Source organism: Lucilia cuprina, chromosome 6, assembly GCF_022045245.1.
Source record: "Lucilia cuprina isolate Lc7/37 chromosome 6, ASM2204524v1, whole genome shotgun sequence".
Classification (NCBI taxonomy): Eukaryota; Metazoa; Arthropoda; class Insecta; order Diptera; family Calliphoridae; genus Lucilia; species Lucilia cuprina.
In genome coordinates, this window is record NC_060954.1 from 28,718,518 (window position 1) to 28,737,445 (window position 18,928).

Below are 18,928 nucleotides of genomic sequence, written 5' to 3' on the forward strand. Positions count from 1 at the left end.
TCAGGAATATTACAGAGCATGGCCGGAAAAACACCATCCGGACCCGGTGATTTATATGGGTCAAAAGTGTTCACCGCCCAGCCCAATTTGTCCCTAGTGACTATTTCATCAATATGACCAGATGAATAACTAGAAGCCCCAGGTCCTTGGACCCCCTGACTTAAGTCCCTATCATCTATATCAGCACAACCTGGGAAGTGAGTTTCCATAAGTAAAGAGAGTGTCTCTGAGCTGGACTCCGTCCACGAGTTGTCTTCACGCTGAATGTAACCTAAGGCCTTGGGGTCTTTGGCTAAAATTCTACGGAATCTAGACATCTCATTTACGTTGCCAACAGATTCACAGTATTTCCTCCATGATATCTGTTTTGCTCTTTTGATCTCTCCCTTATACTTATTGAAACTCACTTTGTAGTTGTTCCAATCTTTTGGAAGTCTAGTAAGCTTTGCCTTATTAAACAACCTTCTAACCGTCGACCTTTGATCACGTAGTTCGTTCCCTGGTCCACCACTTAGGTTGCTTATGCCTACCCGGAAATCTCAACGGGCAGGATAGCTCATAGCTCTCCGTTAACACACTGGTAAATTTGTCTACAACCTTATCCAATTCGAGGGACCGCAGAACATTTATATCCATCTGCGAAAATCTTGACCGGACCCTGTTGTAGAATTTCAACCAGTCGGTTTTCCTCGGTCCCTAAAGGGTTCCTGCTTGGATTTACTCAAATTCACTGTGAAGGTAATCCGGCTATGGTCAGAGAACGAATAGTCGGTATGTACTTTCCAATCCCTAATAAGATCCTCATTTTGGTTAGTAAGGGTAATATCAATAACTGTTTCCCTATCTTTATTCCTAAACGTTGGCATATTGCCCCTGTTACAGATAATAAGATTCCATGCAGTAATGAAATTAAACACTAACTCACCTCTTTTATTAATGTCAGCACTGCCCCATTGACTGTGATGTGCGTTTGCATCACAGCCTAGTATCAGGATAGCGCCCTTCGCTTTGCATACGCCGTCAGCTCCAGCACCTCTACACCAGGCGGCTCTATAGCTTCATACGGCATGTACACTGAGGCCACCGAGAGCAACCGCTCACCCTTGACCTCTCTGTTTATAACGGTTAGATCACCGCTCCTAAAAGAATGAGATATTAGAAAATTAAGTTCATTCTTTGCCAATATACAAGTTCTAACCTTATCCTCAGTGGACGGGACGAACAAAGTATATCCTGTGATCGCTAATCCACAAACCCTATTGTTATTTAGCCACGGTTCTTGGATTAGGGCCACGTCCGTCTTGGAATGGGTGATGAACCTTGCCAACTCCGCTGAAGCTGCCTCACAATGATGCAGGTTTATTTGCACCACCTGCAGCTTCCTTGGATCTGTCATGCTTAGAGTATCTAAACCGTACAGTTCCAAGTCCGAAGTTGACAACTCCCCTCAGCCCATCCAAGATCTCGAGGGATTTGTCGTCTACAGCGAAACGGAAATCCCTCCCTGTATTCTCCTTGCACACCATTGAAGCAACAAACTTCCATTGGTTTGTAAGGAGATTACTGTTCTGCTTGGCCAATACCGCCAGTATGGTGTCCACCGGTCTTATGGGTGGTGGAATCCACACTGTCACTATTGACCTGAGTGGTAATTCAGATGCATAAATCACCTCGAGCTTTGAGTCCGGACTAAGGTCTCCAAGCTTGGCAACCGTGGCCCTTAAAAATTCAAAGGAATTTTTATTGCCACAGTTGACAATCTTGATGCCCCTAGCCCAGTCTGCACCCTTGAAGGATACGTCATCTGGGCTACCACTGTAAGCAGCGATTTCGTCCAGGAACCTGCCCTCGACCAGCTGCCAAAGCTCGGGACTGATCTTCCCATCCGGATCAGACCGATCTATAACAGCCGCCCGAAAGTTTCCATCCAGGCTCGTGGATTTCTTCACCTTCTTCGTTGATGAGGTCGGCTGATCATCCCCAGATCTAGCTCTTTTAATGGTCCCCTTTTGAGGCTCATTAGAGGTGCTAGCCGGGTTTCTACCAGCCGTCCTCAGCGACGAAGATTTTCTGGGCCCCTTTAGCTTGGAGTTCTGGCCACCTCCAGACCCGGTTCTCCTAATGGCCCCCTTTTGAGGACCCTTAGGAGAAGCAGCTGGAGGTTTCCCTTCCCTCTTCGCCCCTGGCACCACTTTGGATGATGTTTTGTTGCCACCCGCAGCTCCCGCCGAGGCCCTGAGCGCTTCGGCAGCAATAACACCATCCTCCTTTTTGTTTTCGTCACGACAAGCAGCCGATGTTGAAGGCCCCACACCCTTGTGAGTGCATACCTGGCCAACCTCATTACCTGCTTGCTGTTCCTTAGAAGGCCACCCCAAGATAACACTAACAGGACCATAGATTCTTTCAAATCTAGCTACGTCATGCTTGTGCTTCTTGACGAGGTACTTCTCCTTTGATGAGAACGACGCCGGATCTCTCTGCTCCATCTTAGCCAGAAAGGCCAGAGATTTCCGGGTGCCGTTCTTCGCCCTATCCTCTTTCGTTCGACCAGCATTAGCAAGATCTCGTGGAGGGGCTCTAGGCGACTCCTCCACGGCGGCTTGCCGAACGAGATTGGCGTTCTTTACGCCATGTGGACGACCTTCTTCCGAGAGGCTACATTGGTCCTCCTTGGCCTCGTCAGTAGGAGGGGATGACTCTGTCATCCGACCGTGAGCAGACACCACAGTGGTGTTATGTTCCCCGTCGGATGACAGATCCATCTCCCCAAACTTCCGTGTGGCGCCGGATTCTCCAAAGGAGTCCTTCGACAACCCTAGAAGGTCGTCCACATTACAGTCCGTTAGAATCTGTTCTTCATGCTTCAAGATCCTAGCATGAATGTCAGTCAGTGTCAGTCCTCCGTCTAATGATAGGTCTGTATCCCCACCATCCTCACTAGTCCGGTCCCTGAAAGCCGTAGTGTCCAGCTCTACTACCCTTTCGTCACATTGTACGTCTTTTCTGTCCGCTACTTCCTCTTCCTTTTTTTTTATTTAAATGTTCTGGCTCAATTTTGATCCCACGAATATGCTCGTTTGGACGGACCATCCACGCAGTGACGGCATACGTGGACTAGGCAACTATCTTACAACAGCGTTTTACCCTGACGCTGAAGGGAGCTGTTAACGACTAATTTATTTACGCACTAATTAGCCATTCAGGACCTCGGCACTGCTTCCAACCACCTTGACCTTAAAAGTGCTTATATAGCGTAATACCCTAATAGTAAAGCTCTTATCAATCAAGAGCGAACCTGCAATGGGCAATCACGTATCATCTATGTCATGATAATAAAGCGACAAGCTATATAAACCGCTTATTGCTACAGCCATATCATGACAGGATGAGTAACCTTTAGTTATACACCCCTTTATAAGCCAGAACACACCGCGAGTAGAGGTTTGAAGCCAATAAACTCAGAAGGCCCTGACAACAGAGTGTACGTAAGCCCTCGCATCGCGACAAGATTGTTACCCAGGCGAAGGTACCATTATCCCCTAGCCCTCATAAAACCGTACTCCTCGAATAGGGCTTTGGAGCTCTTAAAAATGGCTTTAAGGTCATTTATTCCCTCTTAAACACTACAATCAGGATGAAATTCTGCAAATCTATCTCTTATAAGAAAATAAATCAAACACCAAATTTTAATAGGATCGATCCATATTTGATCCTAGCTCTCTTTCAGAAAATCAGTTTTTCATCAATAAAAATAGTATATGGAATTAAGACAAAATTCAATATAAATGATATATTAAAAAATAAATCATATTTTAGTTATGCTCATATCTGGTAACATATGGTCTGCCATTCCCGATTATTCATTTTATATTAGTTTTTATTATTTAAAGAACTCTAAAAATATGAACCTATTAAAAAGAATAAATAAATTAGCTAATTTATCATAAAAAAGTTATCACATTTTATAAAAATTAGTATAAACATTTTTAATAATTGTTAAATAAAGTTACACACAAGAAGTTGTATGGAAAAAAACATTTTTATAAAACTTAACACTTTAATTTTTCATAGATTTTTATAAAATAAAAAGTTAATTTTTATATACCTACATGATTTAGTTATTAATTAATAGAATTAAATGCTGAATAAAATTATATTTCTTTTGTTAATCTAGGGAGTAGGATGTAATTTTTGTATTGACAATTAATTTAAAAAAAATTGTTTTCGACCATAGGGATATGGTCAAATTAATATGGCAAATATGGATATGGCAAATTAATTGTTTGTATTAAGAACTATACAGGTATTTTATATACCTGTATAATAGCTCTTTAGGCATAAAAGTGAGAATTTTAAAAGCCTATATTTCATGTAATTAAATGTACTTAATTCCAGTATAGCCTTAACTTTAGATTTTGGGGAAGGATTCAAGATATCAGAAGTCGGGCATTGAATGTTACTTCCAATTTAAAAATCATCTAAGGGTGAAATGTAGCTACATCCAAGCCATAAATATTGATATATCATATGTTACGATCGGACTTAAAATGGCGGTAATACATAAAAAATATTTTTTATATTTTTGAAAATGTTATTAACATATCTTTAATCGTAGGGGGTGACTGACTCAACTTTTTTTTCGACCCACCCTAATATACACCTACCAGGGATTTGATAGCTGCTTGGCTTTCAGTATGAATTCTGAAATCCTTATTTAATATCCGATAGTACCGACACCTTTGATTGTTTTAGAACCATCTGTATATGCATTTAGGCCTTCAATATTTTCAGGTGTTTTGTCCAGTGCATTCCACCAGACAATTACACCATACATCATACATCCGACAGCGTGAGAACCTCGCCATATAGACGTGAAAGAGGGAATTGAGGAATTTTGTATTTGACCACATACCAGATCTCAGAATTCTCCCCGCTTTCTGAAACAGGATCCCGCTGTGAGGTTATCTTCATCCTTCTTAGGCGGACCCTCTAGCTTAACACAAGAGCCAGTTTGAGAAGTAACACAGAGCGCTGATTCGAACAAGCCAGCTGTTTTATGTGACCCTGGTCCTGGATTTTCCTGGAAGATGGCACCGTCACTTGGCGACCTTACTAAAAGGCCTTTTAACGACGACAGTTAGCGCCTATTTAAGACGTTTAGTCATCGGCTGAATATTCGAGTTTTGTGCCGTTGGGAATCTGCTGATGGTACGACGATTTTCCCAGCGTAGGGGAGGTGCGGTTGAGGAACCCGACATCAGGGTCAACGATTCCATGGGAAACGTTCAAGTCACCTATTTTGCGCATATTTGGGACGTTTAGTCGTCGGCAGAATATTCGAGTTTTGTGCCGTTGGGAATCTGCTGATGGTACGACGATTTTCCCAGCATAGGGGAGGTGCGGATGAGGAACACGACATCAGGGTCAACTTCCATGGGAGACGTTCAAGTCACCCGAAGGCAGGGAAGTGGCTGACTTTTGATCAGCTAGGGCTGCTCTCGCGGTTGTAGAGGTACTTGCCACGACGTGCAGTGGTACCTCACCGCTTGGGACCTTACCCACAACTGAAGATTGGTTAACAGGCAGCCAGCTTGGGCCAAGTGCTTGCGGGTTTTATTATTGTTTTGCAATTGACTAACTAGGGTGCCGATAACATTCGATTCTCCACAGCCATGGGATTCAGTCGGACTGCACTATCGATTGCCCTACCTCAGTGATAGGAGAATCAATCAATAGAGCAAGTACTGACAGACCTATCAATATAGGAAACAGATGTCAGATGGGAGGGGTAGTTCTTAGTAGCATGCTCGTCCTTTGTTGACCCGTCTGATAAGGGTGACCCCATGAAACCATCCAGCTTGAGCAGAGCTATTTCGTCAGCATCGTTCATAGGATTTATTGCACTTAAGCCTTCACATCGCGACAAGATGACTATCCTTATAAAGATGAAGGCAACGATAAATCAATATACAAATATTATTTATTAAATTCATTCCTTTCTTAATGGATCTGCACTTGCATAGTTAGCTCTAAAAAATTGTATTGATATCGGCGAATAATATCGGAACGGACGTCTGGACCATTATAAGCGATGTTGTTTATAAGGAAACTGGATCATAGGGTAGAAGGGGGACCATACGTCACTTTTTTAGGCGGCCTCAAATTAAAGCCACAATACATATTCTTAATTTTTTTCTTGGTTTGGATACTAAGATATGTTGGCTTTAGTTTTATTCATTTCAATCATTCCTAAGTCATCCTCATGTACATATTTTTTAACTTTTCCGCACTGACCAAAAACTGCGATACCGCCCTATCCATGGGGTAAATGCGCCAAGGGGATGGGGCAGATTTGTCATTAGTAAAATAAAAGAAAAAAAATACAAAAATAAAAACTTATTTCGCTGTTTTATACTTTAATTCATTAAACAAAGTGTAATAAACAAGATATTTATTTGTTCAATTCACAATCAAGTTGTATATTGTACATACTAAAGTGTAGTAACAGTGATTGTGAACATATCTTTGCAGCAAGTCATAAGTTTAACAATGTCAAAAGAAAAAAATCAAAAAATATTAAATTAATTAAACATGCGAAGAGGGCGAAGTCGACTTAAAATTGTCGGCGGATGCTGAGCCAAAATAATTCGGCGGCGGCTTTAAGTCGGCTCAGAGCCGAACGATTTTAAACTTAAATTTATGTTCAAAAGTAATGTAAATATCAAAATTTAAAGACTGGGAGGATCTCTTTGCCTAAAATATTAATAATAAATGATTTTTAAAAAGGCTCAAAAGCTTCTAGATTTAGTCTACTTTAATTCTCATTTACACTCTCTTGAATCTTATAACCCATTCAGATCAAACAAAATTAAGTAATTTTTCATACATTTTGTTAATTTGAGATCAAGTAATTTTGCTTAATTTCATTAAAATTAACTTGAAATCCCAATGAACCACCCTGTGTTAGTATAAAAAGTACCTATTTTAACAACTATTGACAAAACCAAAAAATTATAAAAACCTGAAAATCAGATATAAACAATGTGATTTAATAGAATTTGTGAAAAATTGTTAATAAAAGTGATCAACACATTATTTGAAACTTAAATAAGTGTAATTTAACGCAAAATATCGGATTTTGCTCGCAAGCCAAATCCGTTCAAGTGTCAAAAACACCGGTCTGAACAGGTAAGATTTCATTTATAATTTCGAGCCCAAATTACTTAATTTCGACTCGGTCTGAATGGGCTATTAATGAAGAAATTTTGTATGGTATAGCCATATTGGTTAGTTAGGAGGATCAAATCCGAAGAAATACACCTAGGCCTCTTTCGGGCCTGTTGTGCGCTTCTTAACCGGTGCCTCAGGTGGGAATCGAACCCACCACCACCGGTCTACCAGACTAGAACACTAACCTTCCGGAGGCCATAGCCATATTGGGGAACAAATTAAAAATATTTAAATTAAGAAAACATACATTTACATATCATTTAAGTAATTTTTTTGCAAAATATAATTAAGAAGAACTTAGTGCTATGAATGTTCTTAATTCAATTATTGGATGATACCGATATTTTGAACATGAAATAGAGAATAGTGCTGCGGGTAGTCACCTTGAGTCTTCGGGCATGGTGCAGAGGCTTAAGCATCCTAGGATGTGAACTAAGAACTACTATCCCCATACCTCACAGCATCTGTCCTCTATGTTAAGAGCGGCTGTGGGGTAATGACCATCTTCGGTCGCCTAGCGATCACGACCTCAAATTGGTAGCGTCTGTTCCCTTAGTTAGGGCGGCTACCAATTCCCCCCTTCTTTTTGATGTCGGTCCGGGACTGTGGTTTGGGTTACCTAGGCAACATAACCGTACCTTCTAGCGTCTGTTCCCTATGTTAAGGGCGGCTGGAAGCTACAATCTGGTTCTGTCAGTTTGAATGTTTTTGGTCGTAACAAAATCCAGGATGCGTCTGACTCATATTGAGCGGCATCCTGGTCTGCGTCTGACTCCGGAGGAGCGGCAGTTTCTTTTTTCACACCTGTGGTAGAAGTAAAAACTACCGAACCCCCCATGAAATGTCAGAACTTAAAGATGGCCTTATGTCCTTGGTCGAGGGTGCTAAAATCTCCAAGGGTAACGTGAGTACTCAGGTGGAAGCCACAGGTCTGAGTACCACTGGAGCTATTGTGACTGCGACGAAACGGACAAGTACCCAGTAGTCGAAAATGCTACTGGGGTAGACAGAACTGATAAATTTCATACCAGACAGGACAGAGTAACCTCGGACGACAGTGACGACAACCTCTCAGGTCTGAAAGATCTAAATCTTTACGAGACTGATGAGGAGGACGTGCGCATGGTGCCTTTACTGCGTTCGATGGCGCTTAATAGTCAAAGGGTGTCAAAATCATCGGATGCGGTAATGAAAAAGCCTTAGGCTTTCTCAAAAACTGCATCCGAGGAGTTGGCAAACCCTGGCCCAACGCGAAGATTGAAATCGTCCCACTGGACCAAGTACCTTTTCGTACGACAGTGAGAGTGTGGGTTCCTTCTCCTATTCTGGAGGACAAATCCATACTAACACTAATCAAGTGTCAGAATAAGGAACTTGGTACTGATGACTGGACGATAGAACGAGGACGCACGAGGGACAATGGAGAAGGTAAGGATCTCTGGATCAAAATTGGTTCAGAATCCCTCCGACTCCTTCGTTCCTCTCAAGGCGTCATAAAGTACGTTATCAACCAAATTCGGTTGATCTTGCCCGCAGAGAAACGCAGTGATGAGTCCAAGCGGCCTGAGGTTGGTACAGATTAATCTGCACCACTCCGAAGCAGCAACGGACGTCTTGCTGCGCTTTATAGAGCAGGAAGTTATCCACGTGGCCTTAATCCATGAACCCTGGCTTGCAGCCAGTAAAGTTCGAGGCGTCCGGTCACGAAACTATGTGCTCCTCTCTCCAATCCCTGAAGGTAAAAAAAGGAGCTGTATTTTGGTCAGGAAAGCCATTAAAGTTTTCCTTCTATCTAATTACAGTTCTGGTGATTTAACGGTACACAGTGGTATAAGAAAAAAAAAAGAGGGAAATAATTCGGTAACTTCTAAACGGTTAATCCGATTTTAATGAAATTTGGTATGCACAAAAAGGAGGTGTTGTCGAGTTTAGGTTTTGAATTTGGACCTTATAGGCCAACCAGGGGCCCGGCGGGGGGTCCTCAAATTAGGACACCTCGGCTATGTTAAATTTTTAAAACGATCTTATTTCTTCATTTGAGTTCCGATTTAAAAAAAATTTCGTATATAGAATCTTCTCATCGAGCACTATAAAAAATGTCGTAGCAGTAAATTATCTCTTATAGTTTAGGAGATATTCGCATTTGAAAATTAAAATTTTAAATTTTTTACCGTCCTTACTTTAGTTTTTTGATAATAGCGGGTCCAAATGTTCCCGATTTTCGCCATTTCTTTTTTATTCGCTTAACAACAAGTCTATATATCAAGCAGTGAAAGAATTATGTAAAAATCATGACTGCGTCCAAAGTTATAGGCATTTTAATTTAAAAAATTAAAAAAAGGCGATTTTTTGTCATTTTTTGGGGAAAAAAGTATCTTTTTCTTTTTAAGTTATCTAAAAAGTTTCTAAGAAGATGTATATAGAATTTATACTTTTTGAAAAGCTGACTTTACATAAAATATGATAAATGAAACAAAACTTAAAAATTTTTGATACCGAGGGGACCAGATCCATCCAAAAAAACCCTATTTTTTATATAAAATTCAATTTTGAGCAAAAATTCTCAAATCGCATAGTCGATGTCAAATTATAGTGACCTGTTTTATATGACCCAATATGTTCTTAATCATTTTGTAACGGGTTTCGAGACCCCGGTACGCCTGGATTCCTGATGAAACCGGATGGTAACTTTATTGAAAGTAGCACCTAAACTCTGGAACTACTTATAGAGACACACTTTCGGGTTGCAGAGATGTTGAAAATGAAGGCTCCACTTTGGAGCACCTCGCAGCTTCTCGAATCCACATAAGTGAATTAGTCAGTTCCATTGTTAGTATGGAGAAAATTTCATGGGCGGTGTCATCCTTCAAGCCCTATAAATCCCCAGGGCCAGATGACATATTTTCAGCACTACTCCAAAAGTCGATCACCACCATCATGCCATGGCTAATTATGATATTTAGGAGCAGCCTGGAAACAGGATACATTGCTAATGTATGGAGGGAGGTTACAGTGGTATTTATCCCCAAAGCGGGAAAAGCGAACCATAGTACCGCCAAAGTATATAGGCCGATCAGACTGTCATCTTTTTTATTGAAAACATTGGAAAGATTGGTCGACATCCATGTCAGGAACGTCATCTCTCCTGATAACTTCTGTAGAGCACAACACGCATACCTGAAAGCAAGGTCGGTGGAGACAACCTTACATGATGTTGTCGGAACCATAGAGAAGGCACTTGACATAAAGGAATATGTTATGGCATCTTTCTTGGACGTTGAGGGTGCGTTTAACAACGTGAACATATCCGCAATTGTCGTTGCACTGGGTGACCTAGGTGTCGATCAGCGGATAAAAAACTGGACAGAAAACATGCTTAAGAGTAGGGCCATTAACTCCAATATGGGTATTGGCAAGACAAGGAAAATCGTGACAAGGGGCGCACCACAAGTTGCTGTTATCTCTCCACTCCTGTGGAATCTTGTCGTGAATAAAATCCTTTTCAGACTCAGTAGGATGAGCTTCAAAGTAGTCGCATATGCTGACGACGTCGTGCTCTTATTCAAGGAAAGTTTCTTCCCACAATAAGTGAACTCATGGAATCAGCCCTCAGCGTTCTACATGGGCCACCTGGGTGTCAACTAAACTGAACTGGTTCTTTTCACTAGGAGGTACAAAATTCCAGAATTTCCTCCGCGTTTGGATGGTACCATTTTGAACACCTCAAGCGAAGCCAAATATCTTGGCGTAATCCTAGACTCTAAACTCACGTGGAAACGTAATCTGAGAGTCGAATGAAGAAGGCATTATGTGCCTTCTATATATGTAAGAAAACCTTTGGGAAAAGATGGGATCTTAAATCATACATTGTGCACTGGATGTACACCGCGGTTATAAGACCTATCTTGACCTACGGAGCTCTTGTTTGGTGGGAGAGCGGTTGATACCAAGACTTATCTCTCTTTCTGAACAAGGTATAAAGATTGGCATGTCTTGCAATCACTAGCTGTTTGAGTTCCACCCCTCAGGCTAGTCTAGAGACGATGCTGAACATAACTCCCCTTGATATATACATCAAATGCATTTCTGCTAAATCTGCTCTACGACTTAAACAGTCGAACGGGTTGAAGCACGACCGCATTGGTCATGGAACCATCCTACAAAAGATAAGCAGGCCTATCATGGGGCAGGAAACAGATTACATTCTATCTACACTGAATTTTAATAGGTCATTGAAGACCAAAATACCGACAAAGGATGATTGGGCCGCGAATACTGTCCTAATGGATGACGTGATCTCAATCTACACAGATGGCTCAAAGACAGAAAGAGGCACGGGATCGGGAATCTTCTCCGATAAACTAAATCTTCTACTGTCTCTTCGACTACCTGACACCTGCACGGTCCTTCAGCAGAGATATATGCCATCTATAGTGCCGCGAGAAGAATCCGGGAACTAAATCTCGAAAATTCGACTATACATATATACTTGGACAGCCTTGCATCAATCAAGGCTCTTAACTCCAACGTTGGCACAACATCACGTTGAGTTGATATGGGTTCCAGGACATGGGGGCATCCGGGGAAATGAAACATCTGATGAATGCGCAACCAAAGGGTCGTCCCTGGACTTAACCCTTGCACAAAAGGATATTCACGCTGCCCTGACGACGATCCTATCAAAACTGATAGATGAATGGGCTCTGAGTGAGACGAAACTCAGGTGGTCAAATCTCACCACTTGTAGAATATCGAGACTGCTCTGGCCCACTCTGACAACGGATAGGACTAAGACCCTCTTATCTCTTGGTAAGAACTCGATTAGGCTTTTAACTGGTATAATTACTTGGCACTGTATGATTGGACATATGTCAGAACGTATGGGCTACCCAAATCATAGCTACTGTAGAAGCTGCTTGGACGAAGAGGAAGTGGAATCGGTACAACACCTTCTATGTGACTGTCCAGCCTTACAAGAGCACAGACTACTCTATCTGTGTAGAGCTCTTTTTCATGATCTAGACTGTCTCAGAGATTTTCTAGATTTCATCGCTCTAATGTGTGAACAACAACAACAAACTTTTTTTTACAAAAATGTTATATGGCCGTATATATAAAATTATATATAACTGCTATCGGACGATCTTGTGCACGATAAAATTCCATATAGAACTTTAAGTTATAAGTGTAGAAATCGGAAGGCATACATATTTTTTGTAGATTTTATCGTTTTAGGACGTGAACTACAACAAAAAACATTTTTTTCAAAAAGTGTATTATTCTGTAAGTTGGAAGTGTCGAAATCGAATGGACATACATTTTTTCCGGATTTCATCATTCTACGGTATGTACTACAAAAAACTTTTTTACAAAAAATGTTACTGTAACCGAATATATAAATTAATATATAACTGCTATCGTTCGATCTTGTGCAGGATAAAAACCTATATAGAACTTTAAGTTATAAGTTTACAGATCAGATTTCATCGTTTTAGAGTGTTTTTTTTTACAAGAAATGTCACCATACAAGTATATATAAACTATAACTACACTGAAAAAATCCATGCCTAATATATACGAAAAATGTCGTACATTGTACGAATCGTTCGTTATTCGCACCACGAAATTCTTTCGTAATATATACGAAATATTTAGCATAATGCAAAATATTCATAAAAAATTAATGAAAAAAGGGAATTTTGAATAAATATGGTAAAATTTTTTTGTTCATTTTAAAATAAGTTTTCTAATTTTAGTTCAAAATTATTCTCCACACGAATTTTCAATTTTTTTATGAAAATAATTCGTGAATAATATTATACTTTTTCTTAAATTTTTTAAAAATTTTGTAGTTTTGTTTAATCATAATATAATTAATATCATTATGTTTAATTTCGCTAAAATTTAATAAAACAAGTAAGAGTGCTATATTCGGCTGTGCCGAATCTTATATACCCTTCACCATAGTGTATTTTAAACATAATTGATCTTACAGTCTAGTTAATAAAAACATTAAAAAAATTGAGTCGATTTAAGCCGAATGTTTCGGCGGCGGCTCAAGCAACTAAATATAGTTCGGCGGCGGCTAAGCTCCGACTCGAAGCCGGTCGACTTCGACCTCTGATTCATTGCTGGTAAACATTGATGAGACGTAGATTTTGTTTTTGTTTATCGTAAAAAAATTTGTTTTAAAAAGCACTTGGAAAAATTTGTGTTAGTTTTAAATTTCAAACTTAGGTTATTCGCACAAAAATTATTGTACAATAACTCACAATCTACTCTCATATAATTGAAAACGTTTTAAATACTTTTTTTATTCATTAAAAAATATATTTGCAAAACAAAAGGGAAAATTATTTTATTTTAACAAAAAATGCAAATCATATTTTTTGCTGTGTATTTTTTGTATGTTTGGATTCCAAACATACAAAAAAATACACAGCTGAATAAAACCAAATACATCTACACACACACGTGTACATCTTTTTCTATGTACAGTGTTTTTGTTGCTTTTTTAACAATTTTTTGATGAAATTTTCAGAGGTTGTCTCGGATTTTTGCTCATATCTCCGTTATTTACCGACCGATTTTGCTATCTTCTCGAAAGCATGTCTAATAGAATTATTGAAGATTCGGATCTCGCCGATATCTGGCGTCCTCTAAAAATGTGACAGACGGACGGACAGACAGACGGACATGGCTTAATCGACTCCGCTATCTATAAGGATCAAGAATATATAAACTTTATAGGGTCGGAAAATTATATTATAGAAATTACAAACGGAATGACAAACTTATATATACCTTCTCAAGAAGTTGAAGGGTATAAAAATATTACGAAAGGTTTTCGTACTTTCTTAAAAATATAAAAGGGTTTTATTAAATAATATTTCGTATTATACACGAAATTTTTGTAAATATTTCGAAAATAGAAGTTACGAATTTTTTTTCGTAATGTTGAGCATGGATTATTTTCAGTATACGATCTTGTGCACAATAAAAACCTATATAGAATTTACTATGGCCATATATATAACTGCTTTCGGACGACCTTGTACACGATAAAAGCCTATATAGAACTTTAAGTTATAAGTTTAGAAATCGGATGGCATACATTTTTTGTAGATTTCATCGTTCTAGAGTGTGTACTACAATAATAAACTTATATACACTTATAACTTAAAGTCCCATATATAACTTTAAGTTATAAGTGTAGAAGTCGGGAGCCATAATTTTCCGACCCTATAAAGTATATATATTCTGGATCTTTATACCTGGCTTGCAGCCAGTAAAGTTCGAGGCGTCCGGTCACGAAACTATGTGCTCCTCTCACCAATCCCTGAAGGTAAAATAAGGAGCTATATTTTGGTCAGGAAAGACATTAAAGTTTCCTTCTATCTAAATACAGTTCTGGTGATTTAACGGTAGTTGCACGAAGTTGCACATAGTCACGAAACTATGTACAACACCTCCTCTTTGTGCATACCAAATTTCATTAAAATCGGATTAACCGTTTAGAAGTTACCGAATTATTTCCCTCTTTTTTTTTTCCTATACCACTGTGCGGTAGTTGCATTAGAGCGACAGGGGCTACCAACTCTAATTATGTCATCTGCGTACCTACCGTACGACGAAGACAATCCGCCCTCACGTGCCGTACGCACACTAATAGAATGGTGTGATATAAGGGGCCATGATCTTGTCATAGGATGTGATGCTAATGCCCATCATACTCTGTGGGGAAGCTCGGATATAAATGACAGGTGTGAGTGTTTACTTCAATACCTTCTAACTATTAACCTTAGTGTTTGCAATAGGGGTAATAGACCAACGTTTTTCAATAGGATCAGGGAACAGGTCATTGATATTACTTTGGTAGGGAATACTGACTCAGTCAGAATTCTGGATTGGAGAGTATCACTCGAGTGCTCATTTTCTGATCATCACAGAATAATCTTTACGATACAGCTTACGATGGCTAGGTAAACCCCCTAGGAAATCCTAGGAAAACCGACTGGGTCAAATTCGGTAATCTGATTGATACCATACCACCTTCGGAAACGGATGGACTGCATGGTACACAGGACTTGAACGACTCAGTAGATTATATATCCAGGACTTTAAGGGAAGCCTACTATGCTTCATGTAGGATGCGGCAGGTACCTAGGAAATTCCGGCAACCATGGTGGAATCCTAAACTAATGCAGCTAAGGAAAGAATGTAGGAAACTATTTAATAAAGCGAAGAGGGTTCAGAACCCGTTAAGCTGGGACGACTATCGTCAAAGCTTCAATACTTTCAAGGGGGAAACCAGAAGGGCTAAGAAGGAATCCTGGAAGCGTTTCTGTGAGGAGCTGGAGAGTACCACGGAGGCATCACGTCTACGTAAGGTGCTATCCAAAAACCCCGGTACGCCTGGATTCCTGATGAAACCGGATGGTAACTTTACTGAAAGTAGCACCGAAACTCTGGAACTACTTATGGAGACATACTTTCTGGGTTGCAGAGATGATGAAAATGAAGGCTCCACTTTGGAGCACCTCACAGCTTCTCGAATCCACATAAGTGAATTAGTCAGTTCCATTGTTAGTATGGAGAAAATTTCGTGGGCGGTGTCATCCTTCAAGCCCTATAAATTTCCAGGGCCAGATGGCATATTCTCAGCACTACTCCAAAAATCGATCACCACCGTCATGCCATGGCTAATTATGATATTTAGGAGCAGCCTGGAAACAGGATAAATTCCTAAAACATGGAGAGAGGTTACAGTGGTATTTATCCCACAACACAACACGCATACCTGAAAGGAAGGTCGGTGGAGACAGCCTTACATGACGTTGTCGGAACCATAGAGAAGGCACTTGACATAAAGGAATATGTTATGGCATCTTTCTCGGACGTTGAGGGTGCGTTTAACAACGTGAACATATCCGCAATAGTCGATGCACTGGGTGACCTAGGTGTCGATCAGCGGATAAAAAACTGGACAGAAAACATGCTTAAGAGTAGGGCCATTAACTCTAAAATGGGTATTGGCAAGACAAGGAAAGTCGTGACAAGGGGCACACCACAAGGTGGTGTTATCTCTCCACTCCTGTGGAATCTTGTCGTGAATAAAATCCTTTTCAGACTCAGTAGGATGGGCTTCAAAGTAGTCGCATATGCTGACGACGTCGTGCTCCTTATTCTAGAGAAGTTTCTTCCCACAATAAGTGAACTCATGGAATCAGCCCTCAGCGTTCTACTATCATGGGCCAAGGAAAACTGTCTGGGTGTCAACCCAGTCCAAACTGAACTGGTTCTTTTGACCAGGAGGTACAAAATTCCGCGTTTGGATGGTACCATTTTGAACACCTCAAGCGAAGCCAAATATCTTGGCGTAATCCTAGACTCTAAACTCACGTGGAAACGTAATGCTGAGAGTCGAATGAAGAAGGCATTATGTGCCTTCTATATATGTAAGAAAACCTTTGGGAAAAGATGGGGTCTTAAACCATACATTGTGCACTGGATGTACACCGCGGTCATAAGACCTATCTTGACCTACGGAGCTCTTGTTTGATGGAGAGCGGTGTATACCAAGACTTATCTCTCTATTCTGAACAAGGTACAAATATTGGCATGTCTTGTAATCACTGGCTGTTTGAGTTCCACCCCTCAGGCTAGTCTAGATACGATGCTGAACATCTTTTTCATGATCTAGACTGTCTCAGAGATGCGTCACTGATAAACATGATCGGTTTTATTAAAAGCACCGGCTGGTTTACATGGAGACCGAACGAACCAAGTTGTCAACGAAATTAAGGAGGGTAACCATTCTCTCATCGCTAGGGAATGGTAATTCTAAGGGTATCACAATGGGCCATAAGGCCTCCGAGTGAACTCGATTGCTAGCGAGCAAATCACGTAACCTAACCTTTGAATATTCGTTACGAATGCCATTAATTTGGAATAGACCCAAATTATATAGGATATTAAAAACATCATTGAAATTAGAATTCTGCCTCCTCTGAATGAAATATCATCAAAAAAGAATATCCACTCTGTTGAGGTCAGATTGAAGTCTCCAAAGATATAAAGAGAGTCTCCATCTTTTGAAGAACGAGCTACAGATCTAATTGCTTCAGCATTCTTGCATGTATAAATATTGATGAGAAGAAGGATGAATATACAAACAAGAAATAAATAGTTGATAACCATTGATTTTAAAAGATACTGATAAATTCAATGAGATTCCATGACTACGAGATCAGAAGATACACTACATGAAACAGCAAAGAGGACACCACCTCCTGTAGTATTGTTACCACGATCACGGTAGTAGATATTAAATTTATTAGAAAGAATTTCAGTATTCAGATAATTTTCATTAAGCCGTGTTTGCGTAAATATTAATATGTACATGTGAGAGAGAAATGGCCTCTATTCTGCATTTCAATTTGAATCGAAATTTTATCCGTTTGGCAACTTTGCTATTCTGCATTTCGATTCGACTCTTCGACCTACCTATTTGTAGGTAGGTGATTTTTTGGGAATTAAATAATATTAATATTAAAAAGTCAAAAGCAATATTTCTTCGTATTTTTTTCACCAAATAAATGTATAAGACCCTTATGCAATAACGATTATTAAATTTAACAATGATTTACTGTTAAAATGTATAAAATGTATCTGTATAAAAACCGGTTTTATAACAATTGTTACTTAATAATCGTTTTTGCATGAGGCACTTAAGCTATTTATAAGGATTTGGAATTTATATAAAATTTATATGCTCGGAAAATAATATTGTAGAAATTACAAACGGAATGACAAAATTATATATACCCTTCTCACGAAGGTTCAAATTATTCATATTATGAATGACAAATTTTTTGAAATATTATTTTTCAAACACTGTAAATATTAAATAACATTAAATAAGACAGCAATGTTAAAAAAATTAACATAAAACTAAAAAACCAAAATACTTTATTTCAAGGACCTCAAATAACTGTTATCAAAATTTTAGAAATAAAAAAAGTTTTTTTCTTGGACCAGCACTCAGGGGATGACCCTTACTCATGCAGTGCATTGTGCTGGAACTAGGAAAATAGTTTGTGGGAGGGAGGATAGAGACATTTAAAATCACCAGCAACTACAATTTCACTGTTCGGACAACTCTCAAGAATCTTCAGTATGGAATCGGAAAGGGCATCGAAGCTTGATATGGTAGTATCTAGGGTATTTATTTAATCGTAGATCGGTTAATCGATCAATTTTGACGATTTATCGCTCGAATAAAGGAAAATTGCCAAATTTCAAATAACGAATAAACCGAATAATTTATATCAATTAACCGATTAAAAAAAACTTATTATTAAACAATAAAATTACACTATATCTTATACAAAATTCAATATATTTATAATAAATTTACTTTCTGCTTTAATTTCTTAATTACTTTTCTTTAATGAAGAATATTAATTGGATGATTTTTACAATACTTCAGAAACATTGTAATAAGCTGTTATGATTAACTTGCTTCTAGATGGGTTCATGCGGAAATATTTCAAATATTTAGCACGATATAAGGAATATTTACTAAAATTTGTAAGTAATCCAGTTTGTTTGAATTTCTTATAAAATTTGTTTTTCAAATTTTTTAATCTCGAAAGAGGTTTCGAATTCCAAGGAGGACCAGATTTATTGACAG

At 39.1% G+C, this 18,928-nt stretch overlaps 1 protein-coding gene across 1 annotated transcript; it reads right to left on the reverse strand.

The window, feature by feature from the left end:
* Positions 1 to 1,018: 1,018 nt before the first annotated feature.
* Positions 1,019 to 3,523, reverse strand: LOC124420818. The gene is made up of 2 exons (XM_046955030.1): positions 1,199 to 3,523; positions 1,019 to 1,139 (listed from the first exon to the last, which is right to left on the reverse strand). The coding sequence occupies exon 1, from the start codon at positions 2,763 to 2,765 to the stop codon at positions 1,344 to 1,346; it is 1,422 nt and encodes a 473-aa protein (XP_046810986.1). The 5' UTR covers positions 2,766 to 3,523; the 3' UTR covers positions 1,019 to 1,139; positions 1,199 to 1,343.
* Between the last annotated feature and the right edge of the window lie 15,405 nt (positions 3,524 to 18,928).

Bases quoted from the DNA above. Each gene is read 5' to 3' on its own strand.
- LOC124420818 (XM_046955030.1), bottom strand. From the start codon at position 2,765: ATGGATCTGTCATCCGACGGGGAACATAACACCACTGTGGTGTCTGCT.